This window comes from Gouania willdenowi, chromosome 22 (genome assembly GCF_900634775.1).
Source record: "Gouania willdenowi chromosome 22, fGouWil2.1, whole genome shotgun sequence".
NCBI lineage: Eukaryota > Metazoa > Chordata > Actinopteri > Blenniiformes > Gobiesocidae > Gouania > Gouania willdenowi.
Window position 1 is genome coordinate 30,962,581 of NC_041065.1, and position 23,497 is coordinate 30,986,077.

At 38.5% G+C, this 23,497-nt stretch overlaps 1 protein-coding gene across 3 annotated transcripts in view; it reads right to left on the reverse strand.

Annotated features, from left to right (window-relative positions):
* The window catches only part of msrab (methionine sulfoxide reductase Ab), an 82,668-nt gene that overhangs the window by 33,966 nt on the left and 25,205 nt on the right, over positions 1-23,497 (reverse strand). Inside the window, exons 1-3 of one of the 3 annotated variants that reach the window (XM_028438673.1) lie at positions 17,639-17,894; positions 4,189-4,257; positions 3,897-4,016 (exon numbers count right to left, since the gene is read on the reverse strand). In XM_028438673.1, coding sequence (XP_028294474.1) covers positions 3,897-4,016; positions 4,189-4,257; positions 17,639-17,879 — 430 coding nt within the window. In that variant the 5' untranslated portion in view covers positions 17,880-17,894. Of the gene's footprint in view, positions 1-3,896; positions 4,017-4,188; positions 4,258-10,229; positions 10,349-17,638; positions 17,895-23,497 lie in introns of those variants that run through there. The other 2 variants (XM_028438675.1, XM_028438674.1) reach the window with 2 other exon arrangements.

The following is a 23,497-nucleotide window of genomic DNA, read 5'->3' on the forward strand; positions in this document are numbered from 1 at the left end:
GGTTGGACGCAAAATAATACACTTTTGATGACAATAAGCCTTTCCTTTAAATCCAATGTGATGGTGCACAAACTCAGAACTTCACCCCCAAGTTTTTGCTCCTAAAGTAGTTAAGACACGCCCAGTCACAGCAGCCCCGCCCTCAAAGCGCTGCATAGTTCTACATGGAGCTATCAATCAACGCTCATTGAGAGGAGGAAACTAGTCCCTCCTCCAACTTTTTTTACAAGAGGGGCGGGGCCGACAGTGACGTTAGTGATGTCACTGATCTAATCTCAGCCAATAGCAAAATTCACTTGCAATAGCCAGTAATCAACCCATAGAGGGCAGTCACTCTACATTTAGCGTTTTTAATTGTAAAATGTCAAATACTTTGACTAAAATGTGAAAAATGGGACTAGAATCAATAAACAGGACATTACTTAAAACCTAATCATATGTACTCAGAAAAAAAGTGTTTTTTAGGGTGGATTTATACTTTAATGTAGGTATTCAATTCTACAAAACTTTCCTAACACCTGAACATTCTCGAAACACAACAAATACTGTATATAAATGACTGATGCAGCGTGTGAAAAGATTATGATTGATGACAATATTTGTGACCATGTTTGATTAAACACTTCATCGAATTGTCTCTATTTTCTGGTCAAATCTTCCTGCAACTGAAAGTCTTCCTTTCTGTCAGTCAGACACAGACCGTCTGTCCGTCCGTCTGTCTTTCTCTGGCTTTTCTGACACTTTCATCAACTCTTTCCTCGGCCCAGTTGACAGCTCCTCGGTCTCACGCCGCTGCAGTGTTCCGCTCCGTCACGGCCACTGGAGCGACGCCTGCACCTCTCCAGGTGAGAGACAGGTATAGTAACTGTTCTTTCTTTCACATACTCCCCCCCCCAGCCACTCATATTTTCCTTTCCCTCAAACTTTGTTTTCCCACAGCCTCTTCCTATTCCTGTCATCTCTCTCCATCTTCATCCTCTTCCCATAACTGACCATCTTGTTGCTGGGAAGCTGACAGAAAGAGAGAGATATAAAAACTCAGAAGATCTGCCAGCACTGCTCATAGCATCTTTTCCCTGAGCACACACGCACACAACACACGCACGCACACACGCACGCACACACGCACGCACGCACACACACACACGCGCGCACACACACACTCTTCAGGCCTTGAGAAATGGAGAAGCCTTTCGCCAACTCTGATTACTTACTTCTAGAGTTAAAACAGGCGTATGTGGGTTGGGTTCAATTACATTTTTCAGTTACAATTACATCTTTAATTATCCATGTTCGATTAAAATTCAATTACGATTACAGTGACCAGCATTGTTTCCCAATTACAATTAAATTCCAATTACTATTTTATCCTCAAAGACAAAGTTCTCAATTACTAAAGTTAAATTACAATTAATCACAATTACTGAGCTTGAACTAATTAACATAAGAAAGGTTAACCTTCCTCTTGTGTTAGCTTTCTGTTAGCATTTCCTATGATAACAGGTCCTAAATCAGCTGTAAAATACACTAAAAACAAATATCATCTATTTTTCATCTTCCTAATCAATGAAAATATGATATCTGAGCCTTTTTTATGTCTATATTTAAATGGTAAAATGTGAGAAAGCTTGATATGAAACTTTTTAGTAATTGTTAACTACATATGTGTAGAACTGTAACACGGTTCCCCAGTTTAGCGTTAAATTATAATTGACAAATTTCATAGTTTTCATTGGAATTACAATTACGAAGTCAATTATCTAAACTCAATTACGATTAAATAATGATTACGACAGCAACACACTTTTTAAAATACAATTATAATTCACCCCAACCCTGAGGCGTACACAGTAAGACACTTTCGTTCTTTGAATAATAAATTCACTCTTTTGTGCTGCAATAAAGAAAATGAAAAGGAGAGTCAGACTTGTCGCTAAACATTCCTAACGCGATCGCAGTCTCGTTAAAAAAAAAAAAAAGAATCAAAATCACCAAAATGTATTTTTTAAAAAGAATGTAAATTAGTCATCTTTGTAAGCAAAAAAAGAAGCTGCAGTAGAGAAGAGAACAGAACCCAATCCTTACAAGTAGGTCATGGGGGGTGGGGAGGGGAATGCAGCCCATCTGGAGAGCCGTGCATTCTGAATAGTTGACTGCAGATGAAGGAAAAGAGCAAGAGGATAGAAGAGCTTTAATAAAAAAAATTAAAAAACAACTCTCAATGTTTTTGGTCGTCTGAACCTCGACTTATCCCAGTGGTTGAACTAACAGGGAACAAGAATCTGTGTAGCCTTCGTTCTTTGGTTATTCCGTTTGAAAACCAAATGAAAATAACAAATAAACAGTGTGGTTACTTTGTTTTACTGACTTAAAACCTAAATAGAAATATAGAAAAATTAAAAACCAGACAAGCAGCATTTTTCTGTTTTAAAATTAAATATTCTGTTTGTGTGTCATTTTTTAAGCTCACCACACAGAGAGGACCCACAGACGGCGGCAGACTTACTCTGCTGCGTTTGATAAAATGATCTTTATCATGTTGTCCACCTCACACCGATGACAAAGAGGCATAATTTGTGTGTTGATGTTTCGTTAGAGAGTTATTAATGCTGGAATTCTGAATCTGTGAATATCTGTCAGTTACGGTCCAAACAGTATCCAAATAATCTAGTGACTATCGACTGTGAGGCTGGTGTGAGGAACAATAGACGCTACAACTTTTTTGACACTTTTGCAAAAACAATTACACAGTTTTTTTGAGGGCAGTAAAAAATATATTTTTTGCATGTTTTGATACCACTAGCCACTAACGGCAGACGTAAACACAAACAAAAGTTGATCACAAGAATTGAGGAGCACCAGTAGATTCATTACACTAGCTCTGGTTCCTTTAATCACACATCGTGTGCATGTTTTACATAACATCCTTTTTTTTGTTTTAATTTATTTATGTATTATTAACGTTTCGATTCACCAGTTCATCAGTAATGTGACTTGTGCGTTGTTTGTCCAGGAGTAAAAGTACGCCCCCGTCTGTGGGTCCCCTCTGTGTGGTGAGATTAAAACATGAAGCTCTCGTCCATAATTTTCCCTTAAATATCCAAATATCACACAAATGGAACAAGATTTAATATTAAAACATAAAAACACTGCTTGTCTGGTTTTGTCTGTATTTCTGTTTTGGTTTTAAGTCAGTAAAACAAAATAATCACACTATTTATTTGCCATTTTGAGTTGGTTTTGAAACGGTATAACCAAAGGACAAAGGGTACACGGATTAACAAGTAACATCATATTTCAAAATAAATCACATGCATAAAAAAAAAGAATAGAAAAGTGCAGTTGTCAAAAATACAAGAAAATAAAGAATCATTGTTTGCAATCTGTGCCAAAAAAGGAAATAGTTTATTGTTCCGCTCCATGTGACGCACATGCCGACGTAAATCATTATTTTTGCGCTTCAGTTCCACGTTTCATACTTATCTCGATCGCATATCTAATGCAGTCTAATAATTGAATGCTCTTTTAATTTCTGCTACATTTTTAGCTTCTCATTATTACTTTCTTTGTGTGTAGGCGTTTTTGTGTTAGTGTTAATGATCTTTACTGTCAATGAAAAACGGCATTTAAAACAAGATAATTCTAATAGAAAATAGAGAACCCAACGATCATTTTGATGTATTACATGTATGGTTAAATGTTTGTAGCATAAAAGAAAAGTTAAAATAAAGCAAACGCGTCCCAAGTCTTTTGTTTTCTAAGCCACAAAGACTTAAATAAGATCATTCCCCACCAGGGGGGCGCGCCCCACACTTTGAGAAGCACCGACTTATCCTACCAAGTGGTCTAAACTCCGCTTTATGAATGTTTGACATGAACGATGCAGAGTTCAGTACCTGAGCAGACCTCGCGGTAGGTGGGATTGGGTGTGTAGCCTCCAGCGTAGCCAACCTGAGTGGAAAAGACTCCTGGAAGCTTCCAGAAAAGCTTCTCGGCTCCCCAGAAACAGCCCATCCCTGAACACACACACACACACACACACACAATTTAAAGGCGTCTGTTCTGTGATCACATCTACTGTAGATCCAACATTTCTCCCAAAACGTGCGAGCAAACACAAACTGCTAGCAGAGGATTCCATATTGGAATATTTCTTGTTTTTTCAGACGTGTGATTGTGTCGTCTCACCAAACACGATGGTTTCCAGGCCTTCTGGAAAAGGCTCCACTGTCGGGTTCCCATTGACAGCATGTTTGTCTATTAGAAGGAAACAAGACACAAATAATTTGAAAACACTGAGAATTACAACACTTTTCCATTTCATCATCATTTTTCCCTTTTTAGATGACTTTACTGGCTAATAAACTTCCTACCAATGGTGTAATAAAACTTGTTAAATAGAGTCAGCCATTAATGGGCAATTTGGTCCCAAATGATGGGTGTAATGATTCATCCACTAGATCGATGAATTGATTTATTCTCCTATGATCAAACTACATCAATCTGTGCTCTGCTAGTTGGCCTTCCGGATAAAACTCATCATTCTAGAGTCATTTTAAAAGGAAATAATGCATTAGATTTAAGCACAGCAGACTTTATATGAAGTTGTTTTAAAAGCGCTTGTACTGTAATAACAAAGACGTTACGTCATTGCAGCAGCAGCAATGCATAGCATTAGTTTGTTAGCATTAGCTTTGCAGAATGCCTCGTGATAACCATCATGTTAAAAGGAAAAGTATCATGTTTAACCACTGCTCATTGAACCTGAACAGATGTTAGATGGCCTTCATTTTTGACGTTAATATTGTATTATTTGTATGTATAAGGATAAACCTAGCATGTATTTTTATTGAAAACGCATTGAGTGTTGAAAATCAGAGCAGAAAAGTTAACATTCTGTTCAATAAACTGAAGTAATGGTTGGACTTTATTCAAATAAAATGTGAATATATTTGCCATTACATGTTGTTCACTTGTTTATTTATGTCCACAGTTCATTAATAGATGAGTTGCTTACAAGAAACATCAGGAAACTAAGGTATTTATTTCACTCACACTGGTTAAGTTATTATTTTGGCTAAAAAGTTACTGAATTGATTTCAAATCACTGAATCTTTTTGGATCAAATCGTTAAATTAACCAAAGTCATTCATTAATCGAATCGGCAACAACGAATCATGATTCGAATCGACGTTAAAATGAATCGTTACACCTCTAGTCCTAAAACATTTGGGAAACCTTTAAATACCACAGCGAATCACCCCCACGTTCTGCACGAAACCCAGCATAACCGTGTAATGAGAGATGTTTCTGCCCTGACGTGTCACTGGGTAAACAGATCACCAGTTCAGCTAATACACCATCAACTTAAACCTGTCTTTGTACCACAGCTTTTTCACATCTGAACCGTTTGTTCATCACAACACACGGACATATTTATCCGTTTGTCACACTTTCTAGACATCCGACATCTTTTCCGGTAAAAAGTAGGGTATAAATGCAAAATGCGCAATATTGTCTCAAAACAGGCATGTGAGGCATTACCGTGTCGTGTTGGGGCAAGATTTTAAATAAAGAGAGATATACATTCTGTGTCAGATTGATTTTTCCATTTCAGAATTTGAATTCCGTCTTTTCTGTCCGTTTTCCGCAATCACGTAAAATCGAAATACCCTAGATTACCCACAATTAAAAACACAGGAGCTGAGTTATTTTGTGAACTCTGCACGGAAGGATTATGAGAGCGCTTCAGCGTGACGTCACAAACTAAATCAATGAACATTTCTGCAGCAACAAGGCCCCAGGTTGTCTTATGCCAATGTCACTGAAGAAAAAAAAAAAACCCTCTGTGTAAAACAAAGTGAGCACTTAGAGGTGACACTGTACTGCCAACTGTGCTACTTATAATTAGAGCGTTTAAAAAGGTGTGTGTGACTGTATGTGTGTGTGTGTGTGTGTGTGTGTGTAGAGCCCACAGATGTGTGAGGAGGATTAGGGTTTAACAAGACTGAGGTGACTTAGCGTGCAAATCTCTACTAAGCAAGGCTGGTTTGCACTGCAACGACTAATATTAGTCTACAGATAAACAGGCCAGTGAGCACACTAGGAGCTTATAGACACACACACACACACACACACACACACACACACACACACACACACACACACACACCAACGATGGAGATAACTGCTGTAAGTTCACACACGCTCAATGTGACACTGACCTGCATTCAAACAATCGCTAATCTGACGGACATATTAGTTCAATTCCTCAATAGGAAAGGGGTGACAATTACTGTGACAAAAAGGTCAGGAACCAACAGCTACCTGCAGTTTATTTCAGAACTTATTATAAGAAGCCAAAGGTAAGAGAAGCTCTGAAAGAAACGGTTTTGTCAAGTTGAACATCTGGAGATTGAATTTAAAAGACAGAAATGAAAAGAAGGATCAATGCAGATAATTACTGTTGTAGTCCTAAAGGTCTTGGCCTTGTCTCGGTCTCAGACTGAAAGTGTGACTGTCACCTAAAACACCTTAAAGACAAAATGAACTGATAACCATGGCTCTAAACAAAAATATTTTGTTGATATAGCATAAAAAGTAAGTTGTACGTATGTTGTATGTTGTTGCACTCGAGGTGGTCTTGGTCTCGAAACCCATCTCAAAATCACTTGGCCTTTTCTGGTTCTCAGACGTGTTGGATTGAAAGTGAGACTGTCATCTAAAACTAATTTACTGTAAGACCAAATGAACCATTAACCATGGCTCTAAACAAAAAGATTCTGAATATTCGGCATCAAAAAGTATTATTGTTGTACTCGAGGCGGTCTTGGTCTCGAAACCCATCTCAAGATCACATTTTGAAAGTCTTGGTCTTGTCTCGGTCTCAGATTTGTTGGATTGATAGTGTGACTGTCACCTAAACACATTTAAGACAAAATTAACTAATAATGGCTTTAAACAAAAAGATTATCTCTCAAGATCACATTTTGAAAGTCTTGACCTCATTTTGGTTTTAGACTGAAAGTGTAACTGTCTTTATCTTTAAGACAAAATGAACTTATAACAATGGCTCTAAACGACAACATTCTGGATATTCGGCATCAAAAAGTAACTGTTGCTGTACTCGAAGTGGTCTTGGTCTCGAGATCACATTTTGAAGGTCTTGGCCTTGTCTCATTCTCAGATATGTTGGATTGAAAGTGACTATCACCTAAAACACCTTTAAGACAAAATGAACTTCTCACAATGGCTCTATACAAAGAGATTCTGGATATATGCCATCAGAAAGTAGTGTTGTTGTACTCAAAGCGGTCTTGTTCTCAAGATCACATTTTGAAGGTCTTGGCCTTGTCTCGGTCTCAGACTTTGTCAAGACCAGTCCAGACCAGCACTGATCTGCTTTTCTTCAACTTCATTAATCTGATAATAAGGAGAAGAACTTGAAACTGTTCCTGATTAATTCATGTTGTAATTTGACTTCAAACATTTAGCGTTAGCTCAGTGTTAGGAAATCTAATCCAGTGTCTTATGTGTCGACACCTCCAAACATTGCGACATAAGTCCATCTTATTTCTAGTGCCAAACCCCTCTGAACACTTACTTTAGGCTTCATTCACCTGAAGAACAAACATCTTAATAAAATAATACAGGACTTAGTGGCTTTAAAATACATACAAGGTTTTATTTTGTGCGAAAATACTTTAACACATTTGACAATAGTTAAGATTCTCGAAAGAGTTTGCGACATCTTGTTTTTCTCGGTCAAATGTATTCAAAAGAAAACGAATGAGCACATATTGATATTCTATTTTGTCGCTTAAAATGTAGGTTCCAAATTAATCTTGGGAAACTTGGAGGTATACTTCAGTGGGATCATCCTAATCATACTTATACTAGTACTGTGTATAGTGGACTAAGAATTTGTAGTGTATAGTACAAAGTGCGACATTTCCAACACAGCTTTGGACTTGTTTTGGTGCTTTCTGGTCTCTGGAAAGTCTTTCACTTGGATAGTGTGGTCATGAGTACAACTACTGATAACGCACTCCTTGGTGTAAGAGCACTCTGATATTCAACAAAAACGGTTTGCTTTTCTGTGAAGTAACAGATTGCACAGGCATAAAGGACGATAATGTCACCGGGGCCTGGCTGCCCTCGGGCAGTCTCTTCCTGTCCTCCCGTTGTGAGACAGTTCTGTCTTTTAGCAGCAGGTCGTTTGGCCTTGCCAGGTCACGTTCATGGGTAATTCTCTCAAATAACTTCAGCTAAGCGCAGGGCTGAATGCATTTTATCTAGTCTATGTTCAACCTTGTGTCCTCTAATACTGGCCATGGTGTAAAAAAAAAAAAAAAAAAAAAAAAAAAGTGGCAAAAATTGCCAAATGACTGAGAGCGAGAGCAAATGTGAGAGTGAGACAAGTGTGCGATAGAGGAGGAGGAGGAGAAGTGGTGGGAGGAAGTGAGATGAGCCTGCCAAAACAATAAAAAGAGTAAATAGCCAGCGAGAAGCAACAGATGAGGGTTGCAAAACGGCCGTGAAGGATTCTTTTTGGCATTCAGACCACAATGCCTTGGGGCGATATATAGAAACACAAAAGTATTTCATCCAAGAGAGAAAACAAACATGCACACAAATAAAAATTAAAGTAAAAATTAAGTTAACTAAGAACATGTTGGTGCAGCACTGTCAGAAAAAGCCAGGACCAAGTATCTACTGTTCAAATTCAAATGAAGTCTTACCAAAAAGACAATTTAGGGTTAAATTTGATGATGCAAAACGGCACAGGCACATTTATTAACAAACAGATGATTTGGTTAATTAATTAAGGATACCTTGATCTGGAATGTAGCAAATGTTCAATGTTAGATATTCACAGGTGGCCATATTGGATGTGGGGTTGCCTGAAATTTTATTTTTTTATTTTTTTTTAAAACATCAAAAAAACAACTTAAGACTATTTCTATACTTTCACTTATAATAATTATATAGCGCTTTCTTCGACGAGACTCCAAGCGCAATATAGAAACCATTATTCATTCACACCAGTCACTCACAGTCATATCGGTGGTGGTAAGCTACAATGTAGCCACAGCTACCCTAGGGCAGGCTGACAGAGGCCCCTCTGACCACCACCAACATTCATGCACAATTCAAACTCACTCATACAAGGCAATGTGGGTAAAGTGCCTTGTCTCAGGACACAACCACAATGACTCGGTTAGAGCAGGATTTGAACCGCCAACCCTTCGGTTACTGCACAACCCACTCTACCACTGAACTAAATTCCAGTAAAAAAATAATAATATCTGAGCTCAAACATTATCATAAACTAATTCTAGAAAAAAATGTCTTCATAGTCGACAGAAATTCAAATCAAATGAGGTCACTATAAAAAAAGAAAAAAAGATTGGCAACCACCACACTAAATAATGTCTTTCCACTTATTTACAAAGACAGATTCTTTAAAATGTGTGTTATCACTCATTCATTCCATCATTATGTTCTAGAGTTGTTTTTAAATCGCTTTCTAAGCAAAATGTTGCAGTCGAACAAAGGGGGGACATGGATTCAAAACTAAGAGAAAGGAGGTACTTGAGCCTGAAAAGTTTGAGAACCACTGGCTTCGACTTCTCACATCGCCTTCCCAGCATCCTTCACTCCATATGAACACAAGTATGGCTGCCTGCATCCAAACAGCCACACAATCAGCCACACGACTGCACACACACCAACCTCTGCTGCGGGTACTGCTTCCATGGAGCATTTGGCGCAGGTCCAAACAGTGCCAGTCTGGCTCCTATTCACAGCGTCTAGTCCAGCACCCACCCTCCCCCACCACCTGACCAGCACCCACAGCCCATTCTGCCAGAATTAGCCCATCTAACACATGCAGGCACCGAGGAATAACTGGCTGAATACCCTTACTTCACTGAAAGGAGAACCACAAAACAAGCAGGAAGGGTGACTGAGCCCTGAAAAGAAGACTGAGATATGGGAGTATATTCTGTTGCTTTCAAAGGACGTTTTGGTATTGCAAGAATGGGACCGACGCGGACTGCTTTGGTCATCTTTTGTTGCTATTAGCATGATGGCGGTCGGAGGTTGGATCAGGACCAAAAACATTGCTTCCCGAAGCAGAACCGCTGACCGCTCAACGTCCACTTTGACTTGTTGCCGTGTGTATTTTGTTAACCTGTTGTTCTAACGACTGGTTTCATGTTTCTCACCCGTAAAAAACTGAAGTCCAGGTGCAGCTGCCTCCTCACGATAGAGGTACCATCCCCTTGGAGCCAAAACTGGTGATGGAAGCTCGTTTTTTCCAGGCTGCTCTGGTTATTCCTTTCCAAAAAAAAAAAAATCCATTCTCTCTCGTTCCCTCTCCACCCCTTCCCTCCCTCTTGCCATTCCTCTTTCTAGCTTCACAGGTTGGCAGTGAGTCAGGCACGAGTCGTCTGAGATGGCTGCTTCTTTATACTGGTGCCAACTACCCTCCGCTGTATGGGAGGATGGGTAGGGGGCACAAAGAGTGGGGGCAAAGCAGGGGATTGGTAGGAAATTAGCACCATCAGTGGGTGCAAGTCCACGATTAGGAAACTAGAGAGGTAATTAAAAAAAATAAAAAGAAAGAAAGAAATCATCAGCTGTGGCCAAACACATTAAAAAGACCAACTTTCCAGACATTGATGAGCACAACTTTCAAACTAGTCATGCATTCCATACATACTGTATCCTAGCAACGAAAACAGTTGCTATGGAGAAGACCATTTACTATAGCTCCCGTTCTATTATCTCCTCCATGCAAGATGGAGGGACATCCTGCTGGGCCTCAAAATATCCCCAAAGGTGCTTTTGAATGAGACAAAGTTACAAATATATTTGAGGAACTTTACATCTTTACAGTAACTCCCTGGTTGGTAAGAACCATCGCACAAAATATACACGGAGAACAAATTAAGCTACAGATGTTTACCAACACCACAAACAACCGGCCAATCACATGGTGGCAACTATGTAAACCACTAGCTTGGTTATGTTCTAGAAGGTCATTAGTTCAAGCTATGATGTATTTGGTTATTGAGTGCACGGTTTAGGGCTAAAATTATGTCAATTTTGCAATGATAAATGTAATATTTTAATAGGAAATAATGACATCTATAGATATAGTTACATTTTCACCAATTCCGTTTCATGGTTTATTCATGTCACCTTTCCCTAATTAGATGTCATTATTTGCTGTTAAACATCCCAATTGTGTACCAAACGTATGCTTAATATGGTTAATATAGTTCCCTATTGTTATTGATTATGTATTCTGAGCTTCAAATGAGCAGAAGTGTCTGTCCCTCTACATTCAGCCACCTGTTTTAGGTGAAATCATGTGCAAAAATGTGTGATATAATTGTTTCAAAACATATGGGTGAGGGTTAAGTCGATATGTCTATTACTAATTCAGGAGGCAACATTGTTATTGACATTTGCAAGTGAGATTTTGGATGAAATTTGACATTTTCTTCTCTTTGGCACAGATTCGTTGATCCCTTTACAGAAAAAAATGCCGTGGAAATGTGTAATATTGTCCCACAAAATAGATGCAAGGGTATATTCTGGGTCATATTGCCATTTCCATCTTAGGAGGTGAATGCTATATTTTACGTAATCAAAGAAATTCAGAGGCCCCATATCTATGATGTCCTTTGTCTTTCTAATATGAAATATTTTATATAACTTTAAGATTAATGAAAACAGCAGTGAAATGTGCCCAATTAAAAAATGTGTATTATTGATATCCAGAAACTAGCTGTGAAAGGCCACAACAATATATATATATATATATATATATATATACACATACTGTATATATAATTTTATGGGCATAAAAATAAAAAACAAAGCAATGTCAAATTTCTGCTGGAAATCAGTATAAATATACATATTTCATCTACTCAAAACCTTCACTTTGTGCCAATAATTATTAACATAACCTATTTTTATGTACTATATAAATCAAATTTAGGTTTGCGCAACTAATTTGCATGTTTGCCCACAATTCTACACGCCATCTTTATCCCCTCTAAGCTCTTTATAATGCAAAAAAAAAATGCAAGCATAACACACAGAGGCGTAGAAAGAGAAAAACAACAGAGAAACATTGCTATAAATTTATCTTCACCATGAACCTGCTTTAAAGAGTTATAGTGAAACATGTAACAGAGATTGATTTTGGTCAGCTGACCTCCCCCCCATCCTGTTTAGAAGAAATATTGGCAGCCTGTCCTGCACTGACTCAAAATAATAGCCACTGTGCCCCTACCATTTTGCAATCTGCCACTGGATCATTGTCGCCAAGGTCACAGAGTACATTATCCAGACTGGAGCGTGCAAGAGAAAAGCAAGACAACAGGACATCTGAATGTTGAGCATGAAGACACTTTAAGGAGTCTAAAGTGTAGGATGCAACTTAAAATGAACATTATAAAGGAAACCACTGTGAGCACAAAGGAAATCTGGGAGAATAATCGTGAATAACTCTATGCTGGTTGAAAGAATCAAGCTAAAGCATGATCCAACACAGCCTCAGAAAAACCGTGTTCCCATCTTAAGCGCTTCCCCACAGTGAAAGGGGAGGAACAGATTTCTGCCATGCGGCGTCTCCGAGCTGCTTTGACAGACGGACAAGGAACCTACGACAGGGCGGAGCCATCATGCGCATAATGCCCAGATGGGCCCCTGGACGCTGCTGCAACTCTTGCCGTCACACACTCTTCCAAGCTCCCACAATGCACTTGGTGGATACGACTGAGTGCAGGGTGAAGGGAAGGCAAGGCTCACAATGTTTATGGTGGGCTGTTATCTTATTTCTATAAAATGTCAAAAAGGCTTTATCGTAATGATGCAATGGCATGAGCTTAAAGGTCACGTGTCATGCTATTTTTCATCCATCTCCATTTGTTCTAAGGACCCCAAAAACATAGTATTTGAGCTTTATTTTACCGAACTCGCCTGTTTTCCAGTTTTAGCCTATGAAAAGTCACTTTCTGAGCAACTCTACACAAACAGGCTGATTTGTGGCCTACTTATGCATATTCATGAGTAGGCGTGTCGATAGACGGGACACTGACTTCCTCCTCCCCGCACGATGACGTAGAGCCAGAGGACGGCCCGCCCTCCTCCCACCAACTCCGTAACCGAGCTCCTGCTGCTTTATAAACACGAGACAGAGCGTGGGGGCGGGGCGTTCACCGGTACATACATAGACTGTAGAAAATACATACATAGCAATGCGTGAAGGACGCTGAAATGCTCACCTTCGTGGGCGTGTCTGTTTACACGTCAATCATGACAGAGAGCTTCCTAGAGGCGTGGCTTCTCCAGCTCAGTGCCGCGTCAAATTCGTCATCAAAGTGGGAACGCGTCATCAAATTGGAGCGAGGTGTTTGGGCTCCCCCTGCAGTAAGAACGGAGCAAATCACCCTCTAACTAACGATTGATGGAATCAATGAAAAGAACACTTTGGGCATGTGTATGAAGCCCTAATAGACCTTTATCATGTTTAAAGCACAGAAAAGTCGATTTAGCTTAACATGGGCCCTTTAATCTACAGAAGGAAAAGAAGTCGAAGGCACTGAAACAATAAATTCATGAGATCTCACAAAAATGAGAGCTTTAAAAAAAACTTGTATAGGGCCTCTGATTTTCTGTGATTGCAGAAAACAAACAAAAACAATATCAGATTTACACAGAATTTTTCACTGGTAAACAGGTGTTTAAATGTCTAAAAAGTTTGCTAAACAGACAAATTTGTCCAGATCAATCCATAATCTCATTCAAAATTGCTACTTGTAACTAATCAAGTAGAGATCACGTTATCCTGTGATTAAAAATGAATGCAGAGCTTTCATCTGAAGTGAAGTGTGTTTTTAATGTGTTGTGATAAACAAGCGGTTATGATTATTATTACTGCATTCATAATGTGAATGGTACAAAGACAGGTTTAGCTGTTGGTGTATTAGCTAAAGTGGTGATGGAGTTTAGCTTGTGACAAGTCACAACAGAAGCATCTCCAATCATATGGATATGCAACATTTTAATGGCATTTGTCCCGTTTAGCTGGTGTTTGAGGCTCTAGCAGTGACCTTTGGTCAACATCGGTCTAGCAATGTAATCTTGCGTGATTTTAGCGCAACGATGCAGTTTACGGGAATCATCCGACGCATTTAAAATCAATAACAGAATAACAGCTGTTTTCTATTAACCCATTTAGCATATTTGTTATGATTTCAGGAAGTTTAATAGTCAGTAAAGTCTAAACAGGGAAAGTTGATGAAACAGAAAAGTGCAATGTGATGCAATAAAGCCTAAAATGAAATTGGGCAAATAGTGGCCACACATTTACCACGTATGCGCGGGTCGCTCATTCTTGGTCCGGCATGTTTTAAGGCTCTTCCTGCTCCTTCACATTGAATCTAAATGATGTCTAATCAGCTCTGCTGAAGGCCTAGCATTTAAAACAAGGTTGAGAGCGGCTCCAAGATCAAGAATATCTCTAGACGAAAACATTGAGTCAACAAAATTAACACTGGTTCACAACAATGGAGCAGTTAAAACGCTCTAGGGTTTGTTTGCTTTGATAGTCCACCACCTTTGTCCGGTGTGAACACACAAACTAATTCAAACAGACAAATTCTAGAGCGTTTGTTACTGTCGGTCTCAGAGCATTTCCAATCGAGTCTAGATTGGTTAGGTGTACTGTGAATGCAACCGCACTCGGCGCGGCCTAAAGACAGGACGTTTCGGAGATGACGTAGAGTGCACGGCATTGTGGTCAGGAGAACCGGCGACGGCGCAGAACAGGGCAATAAACCCACCAAAATCAAGAGAACTTGTTGCATGTTGTGAAAGAACAAACGGAGAAGGAAGACGTTTCTGAGCACTCTTAAGTGCTCGCTTTGGCCCATAGATGAGAGCCTATTCTTCAGCTCATGGAACTGCACCGGAGGCTGTTTGGAGTGGATCAGAAGTTGCGCTCTGAACGCAAACCGAGCCAAACCAAGGTAATAATATTATCAGCTGTCTTCCACCCATTCAGACCGAGTCTAAGACTAAAAATTTTTGTAAAAATGTTGTACTTCTGAGGCACTATCCTTACTTCTGTTGTTCTTCTGCACAATCAATGCTAAAAAAAAAAAATACATTGTATCTTTGCTTTTTTTTGTTGTTTTTTAATTCAATGTAGCTTTGCTAAGGGACTACAAAACCCATTCAGAAACATTTGTTTTACACCGCAACATTTATACCGTGATATATACCGTTACCGTGAAGGGATTAAATTGATACCGTGATATGAATTTTGGGTCATACTGCCCAGCCCTAGCGTAAACATGCAAATCTAATACAGAGAAGTTAAACTTTCCCATTGATTATAATTATTAACATCATTTTCAGTTAACTTTTTGTAAAAACACCAAAAAAAAAAAACCCAACAAAGGTCATTTGGGAGCATTGAATGCACATGATGGATCACAAGAGCACCAACAGGCCCTCTAGTATTATTCCATGTTTGGAAATGACTTTCAAAACATGCAGCAATTTCATATCATCATGACACATCAATGTCCAATCTGGAAAAACAGGTTTGGTTTCAAAGGTAGTTCGAGTTTCACTGAACAGTTGGACAAGAGTTGAAGGTCTGTTGTTGTTTTAAAGGAATAAAGAGGAAATATTTTAAGTTTTTATTTATTTTATGATCACGTAGGGTTTGATTTGCCAGTAAAACATTGTTGATGCTATTTCTTAAGAGAATGACTACTTTATAGCACACTACGCTCTTAGTTACCTTTATTTAAATAGTCTTTCTTAACCTTCTCTGATACAACATGTAAAATAAAGGCTGAGACTTGTTTCTCTTCCTTTAAAAACATGTATTTTAAAAGATATTCCCCTCATTCTGAAACATTCAAATGAGACATTTGTGTTTACCAAACGCGCTCAAGGCAAAAGAAGTCGTTTTAAAAAGTTTGTAATTGTATTTATCCCTGGAATTATTTGTTCTTTCACAGACTTTTAATGTAGATGTAGGTAATGGTTTCTTTTGTGATCACACTTGTTAAACTGTTAAGCAAATAGTGAGTGCATGTTAGTACATAAAGACTTTATTGATTTAATAACAGGATTGGATTTTCTGGTCAAGAACCAGTTTCCAATCCCTTCAGTTTTGTCACATAAAGCAAGATAAAGTAAGGTTTTAGGTGTTTTTTTAATGGTATACTTCCATTGTAATTTTAATTTATAATAAACCTAAAAATAGATGTCATTTATGATATGGATTTATCTATATAGAGTTGTATGTATAGACTAGAAATCATTTTTGCATGTGATTGTATTGTGTTACAAGGAATAGTTTTAATATGTCATGAACAAATTAAAGCTGTGCAAATAATCAAAATTTGATTATGATTTTGATTATTACACTTAACGATTACATAAATAATAAATCAAGAAAAAAAATATTTTTTATTACAATAATTTACATTATGATCATTATTTTATTATAGCCGTTTTATTTGCTAATTAAAACAAACTTCCACGATTTATCATATCTACACAGACTAAAGCTTGGCACACACGACAAAAAATGATTAGCTAAAGCTAGCCTACGGCTAACAAGAGAAAAGTTTTGCTAGTGGTATTAAACATGGCAGGAGAAACACTTGGTAAACAAATGATCCTATAAGGGAACACTTTGGGTTTAATGAAGACGACCGAGAGCAAAGACACATCACGTGTTCCGTTCTGTGCAAAAGTGAACATACTTGATTTTAGTGTTTGAAAGATTTTATTTATGTTTAAAGAATATATTTTACATTGTTTTGTACAAAAAATAAATAACTTTTTGGTTGACAAATAGTAGTTTGAATAATTGTGATTTCAATTATGAGTCAAATAATTGTGATTATTATTTTGTCTGTAATCGAGCAGCCCTAATCTATGGATATATAGATAACATATTTAGATTCAGCATTTGCATATCTCTGGATGATTTTGTGTGGTGTGATAATATGGTGACTCTACATGACTATTGTGTTACATGCAATAGTTATGACATGAATTATTGTCTATCCAACATCCTTTATAAGTGCAAATATCTAGAATTTAATTTGTTTTCCCACTTTTTGAGCCAATTCAAAAAATAATGTAAAGTGTGTCAGATCTAACCCTAACCCTAAGTTTTATTCTGTTTATTTAAAAACTTTTTTTTTTTAATGTATTAAGATTCAGCCTTTGCATTATTTCTTGTTGTGTGATAATATTGGTGACTCTTGTGCTACATGCAATAGTTTTGACATGTCTGGAACAAAATTAATAATACATAAACAATTTTTGATAGACAATCCTTTAGAAGTGCAGACACCTAAAATATATATATATTTTTTTTTAATTCCACATTTTTAAAAAATAATGTAAAGTTTGTCTGTTTTATTTAGTTTTTTTGTTTGTTTGTTTTAAATAATATATTGAGATTCAGCCTTTGCACATGTGTCAATGATGACGTCATGTTGTGTTTTGTGATCTTGAAATAAAAAGTAATAAAAAAAAAAAAATGAAAGAACACGTGAGAACCGCGTGTGATGGCTGTTACCTGCCACGGACATTTTCTCCTCCCTCCCCCTGAGAGCGCGTTCACGGCTCGGCAGCTGCTTCTGGTTCATCGTGTTGACGGCACCGAGTGACACGAGCACGACCAGGACACACACGTTCCTCCTGGGGGGGGGACACAGGTTCCACTGTGGCACAGACTTCCGGGATGCCTCCATGATGACACCGCTCCAGGGAGGGAGGAGGGAGGGGGAGGAGAGGGCAGACGGCGGTGAAAACGCCATCGATATGAATATTCATCGTGCGTGGGCCACCGCGTGCACCGCATATTAAATAGTCACGGGGTTAATATGACTTTGGCACAAAAGCCTGCAGAAGGAAATTAAATTTAAATAAATATCCACCACGTTCAGCATGCAAATGAGCACGCGCCAATTATCAGCCCCCACATGGAGGGGGAGGGGCTTCTGGACGTTAGCGTTGCCTTTGTGTTCCCGTTTCACACCTTGGAATGTTGGAATGAGGTTAATGTGTGTGTGTGTGTGTGTGTGTGAGAGAGTGTTAGTAACAGATTGAAGAGTCCACTCATAATAACACACTGAAATCAGACAGAGGCAAATGGTGGCCCGTGGGCCAAATGCGGCCCTCTGGGTGAATTTCTGTGGCCCCCACATCCAATACACACAAATAATGAAAATGCACAAAACAGTAACAAAAATGCATCTTATGACTCCCAAAATACACAAACAATGACAGAAATACATGTAATTACGCAAAAAAGCACACTAACTACAACAAAAATACAAGCAGTACTGACTCCAAAAAAAAAAAAAAAAAAAAAAATACATGAAATTACTCAAAAACACAAACAATAATATATATATATATATATATATATATATATATACTACAAACATACACATAATGACACAAAATGTAGGTAATGGTTTCTTTTGTGATCACACTTGTTAAACTGTTAAGCAAATACTGTGTAAGTATATAAATACTTTATTGATTTAATAACAGGATTGGATTTTCTGGTCAAGAACCAGTTTCCAGTCCCTTCAGTTTTGTCACATAAAGCAAGATAGAGTAAGGTTTTAGGTTTTTTAATGGCATACTTCCATTGTAATTTTAATTTAAATCAAAACAATTTAAAATTAAATCTAAAAATAGATGTAATTTATGATATGGATTTATTTATATGGAGTTGTATGTATACAACACAAACAATAAAAAAAATACACAAAATGACTCCAAAAATACACAAACATCTCCAAAAACACACGTAATGACTCCAAAACACACAAAAATCTACAAAAATACATATAATGGCTAAAACATACAAGTAATGACAAAATGACACAAGATCTCTCTAAAAATGCACAAAATGAGAAGAATATAACGTTAATACACAAAATGACCCCAGACATTCAAAACAATACAATACACAAAATAAACAGACAAAATTACTCCAAAAATACACAACAAAAAACTCGCAAACTGATAAATTTGTTTTTGCGCGTAATAATATTTTCTTTACAAAATGGGAACTTTATAGTCGTTGTTGCATAAATTGTGCATTTATGTCTGAATAATGTATTTTTTACCATTTATTTTGGTTGTGCATACAAAATTAAACTGACATCGCAGTGACTCATGGACACTGAATAATAACCATATACACGACTGTGGGAAACTTCATGTATTGTTGGATGTTTTGCGACGCAGAGCGAAATGACTCGCATTTCCGGCACAGATTGCGACGCTATACCAGTTAAAGTATGCTCTGATATTTATAAAGAAATTTATTTATTAAATGTGAAGAAACGTCCATATGTTTCGTCAAGACAAGTGAAGAAAAAAATATGGATGGTGTTTTACAAAAGAAAGTGTCTGGAGGTACGTTAAACGTAGCCGTTGCCCCCGCGACATTTCCGGAGCTTTTCTACATAAGCGCAACATGCTTGTGTCACCACCGTGCCTGGATAGTCTGTGGTCTAAAGGCTGGGATACAATGCACTCAGCTCCAGCTCAAACTGTGCGACTCAGATGCAGAGCCTGAATGTGCGCAGCTCACGATGCATGTTCATACACGACACGTCGGGATCTTGTTTCCGGAAATGCAACGTACAAATTAGAAGAAGAAGAACACTGAAGCATCGCCATTAAAACAGACGAAGAAGAAAAACCCGGAAGTGGAGAGACACTCGCAAATCTCAGCAAAAATAACTTTAAAAAAGAAAAGACGGCGATGTGATGGACCAGGAGCTGACTGGACAGACGTGGGCAGTAAATCTGTCAATTTTACAGCGGTCCTACGGTGTTCGCGCATGCACAGTGTGAGCGTTTACGGTAAGCCGGTCTGTGGCACTGCTTCAACTGTGAGATACCCTCACGAGCAGCGACTGGATTTCAAACATGTTTGACTTCCTTACGACCTACGATTGCTGATCGGGAGCTGGTCGTGAGGTGTTCATCGCTTCTCGTGACCCCATGTATACTACACGATGCCCGACACACGATCTAGCAGAGACTCGCACGATCCCACAAAATAGTCGTACAAGTCGAAAATCGGCTCAAAATGGGCCAAAAATCGCACAGTGTATGCCTGCCTTAGTGGGTTTCACTAACGTGGGTTTGAATTCACATTTGACAAGATTTTTTTCTTCATTTTAACATATTTAACACTGCAAATTCCACCTTTAAAAACACATTTCCGACCAAAAAAAAAACATTTTAGGGTTAGGAATAGATTTACAGTTAGGGTTAGGGCTAAAATAAAAGGGTTAGCGGGATAGTTAAAAAATAAATATGAGCTAAAATACAAATGACCAAACTTTATGTCACGTGGTGCACTTATCACGTGACCTAAACTGGCCAATGAGGGGCGCTACTGTACGTATCCATAGAGTGGCAGTCTATGGATACGTTTAACGTACTCGTAACCGCGGCCTTTACAAGAACCAACAATTAAGCAGAGACACAGAAATGCAGTAGTATTCTGAGTGTGCATGAGTCAGACATCTTTCCTCCACATCAACCTCTGCACACACCAAAGTGATGTGCTTGTCATGATGATTGTTTGTGTGTGAGAACCTGTAACGTGCCCGCGCTGATCCACACTGGGAAAGTTACAAAGGAATCGGGGCCATTGTTCCTGTGTATCCTGCCTAGCCAGAATAGCATCACACACCCTCCTGTTATCCTCCATTCCTCCCTCTCTCTCTCTCTCTCTCTTATCTGCTGGAAATGAAGCTCAATCACCTGCGGAGGAGCTGAGGGCAGCACGGGGGACTTTGCAATGCAAATGCCAGGTAATTATCCAAAAGCTGGGAGAGTGAAAGCACAGAGATGGAAATAGAGCAGGTAGAGAGTGATGGAAACGAGGTGAACCTAACACTGGGTTCACATGCCTGTTGATGCAGGATGATTGGGTTGTTTGAGGGCGTGTGTAATACGGGAAGAAAGGGGGGATACGGTAAAGAGCACAACGTGGAATGAATTGGGGAAATAAGGGTTTGAAATAAGAAAAGAAAGTGTAGAAACAGGATGTTGTGTGGAAATGCACTTGGGTTCAGTTGCACTTCTGTGCAAAACGCATGCATTTAGATCAGGGCTCACCAACCTTTATGAAGCCGTGAGATACTTTAAAGTTACTGAATAATCTGAAGGGATACCAGTTTAATGCACACTACAATGTCCCAGTTTCACTTTAATTAGAGGGAAAGATCATAAAGAAAGACTTTGCAACTATCTAAAAAGTTAGGAAATCCTGTACCTAAAGGAGCATAGGGCAGGATGTAGAAATCAGACTCCATAGTGAAACCAGGGTGGTTCAGTCATACAGTGTTTGCATGCAGCGTTCTTCCTTTCCTGCTGCAGCAGCTGATGTAGCCCTGGAGAATACAACTTTAACTGAAGCAGTGACAGAAGATCCACAGTGCAGGGAGGAAGACAATTATAAAGGAATACACCGTTCAAACATTCCTTTTTCTACACAATAACTTGAATTATCCTTATCTTTGATACATGGATTATGTAAATAGATCCGTGGGTCTCTTGCGTACACTGCGCCCCTGTTTGTGTTTCACTTTCGGTTGTTACCCGTGCGCTGATCCGATGTCGACATTAACAGTTGTTTGTTAATAAAATCAGCGCTAACCACTAAAACAAACGTAAATATACGTTTTTCCTCAAAAGTAAATCTTTGAGGAAAAAATGATGTTTTCACTGTTTGGTCAAACTCGGACGAGAAAATGCGGCCCGATCCGCACTCCGAACTGTGACACGGTTATTTATTTACTCGCCGTTCATGTGACCGTTTACTGGAAGACCTGTGCACATGCCTCTGCGGAACCAAACAGTAGTTTAGTCCACCGTGCTTGTCTTCTTTCAGTCTCCAAGCAGTTTTCTTCTCATTCTTATTTATTTCCGGTATTGGGACGCAACTCCAAGCCGTCGAGAAAACGCACCAGCGTCATTTGATGTCACGTCTGCAGAACTGCGCGGGAAATTTGCAGAACAAAATGTTTCACACAATCTGTTCAAGGCAACATTTAAAAATGTGTGTGGGCTCATTCTCTGTGGTAGTGAGCGCTTCATCACCCATTAGCGTTAAAAGACTTAAAATGAATGTTTATTTTTATTTTTTTCACAAATCCTGCCTTATGCTCCTTTAATTTATGTCATTGTTTAATTCTGAAATGACCAATTCTGAAACATTTCATTGGGAATCATCATGTTCTCATTTTACTAGCCCCTAACTACTCTTTTAATAACCAATCTGCAGCATTTTAATGAAATCCTATCTGCGATACTTGCACACATTTGTCTCAATGTTTTGGTGAACATAAACATTTAAAGATAGTTCATTCAAAACCAAAACTCATCAAGAGCAGCAGTATTTATCTCTACTAAAGCTCTGACAGCATCTGTTATGAGTTTGAAGCCTGGTAAATCACATTTATTACATGGAGTTAATTGGTGACGAGTGCTGTTGTTAGAGCAGGCCTGAGGGCCCCTCGCGTGGTCCATGCGAGCTACCTGGGGCCCGTGGGCAACATGTTGGTGACCCCTGTCACCTGTCAGTTTTTGTATTTGAAATATGGGCCATTTTCTGGGAGCCGTACCCCCACCCCAACTAAGCTCTAGTATCCCTTATATTTGCTTATATATTCTGTGAACATCCCTACGTTATAATAATACAGCCTAAATGAAAACATAAAAAGGTATATAATGCACTTTTTTTTTTTAAATTTAATATACTTACAGTTCATATACAAGTACATTTACTGTTCATTCCACATTGCTTGTCTTTAAGTTTGACATTTACATTTTATGTTCACTACACTACATATTTTCTTTTCATTTCTTGTGCTTACTCATGTGGTTCTAATGACTTATTATGCAGATTTGTTTGCTCACTGAGGACACCTGCTGGTCAATATTTACAGGGTGTTTTTTTTTTTTTTTAGGACGTTAGAGCCACTTTAGTTGTTTTTAAAAGCCCTTTGTGCAGTCACTCCTGTAGATTCTTCTTCTTCTGTGTAGTTTTACGGCTGTTGGCAACCAAGTCCAGGAGCATTACCACCCAAAGATTCTACGCAGCTTTCAACGTATCCTGAGTTAACATGACTACCTGTCAACATTGAGCTGCTCTAACTTATCTTGAGTTACCATGACTACCTGTCTGCATTTACTTATTTATTTTTTCTGTCTGCATTTAAGACAATTTTATGAAACAATTCATGAATGGTATCACTGCAGTCCAAACAAATCCGACGTTGCACACCCTTGAACCAAGCAGCAGCCATGTTGAAAGTCTCAGCTCTGTCTGTCCCTGAACCACTGGGATATTTGAGCCACAGACACACACACACAGGCAGTGTTGCGCTTCTTT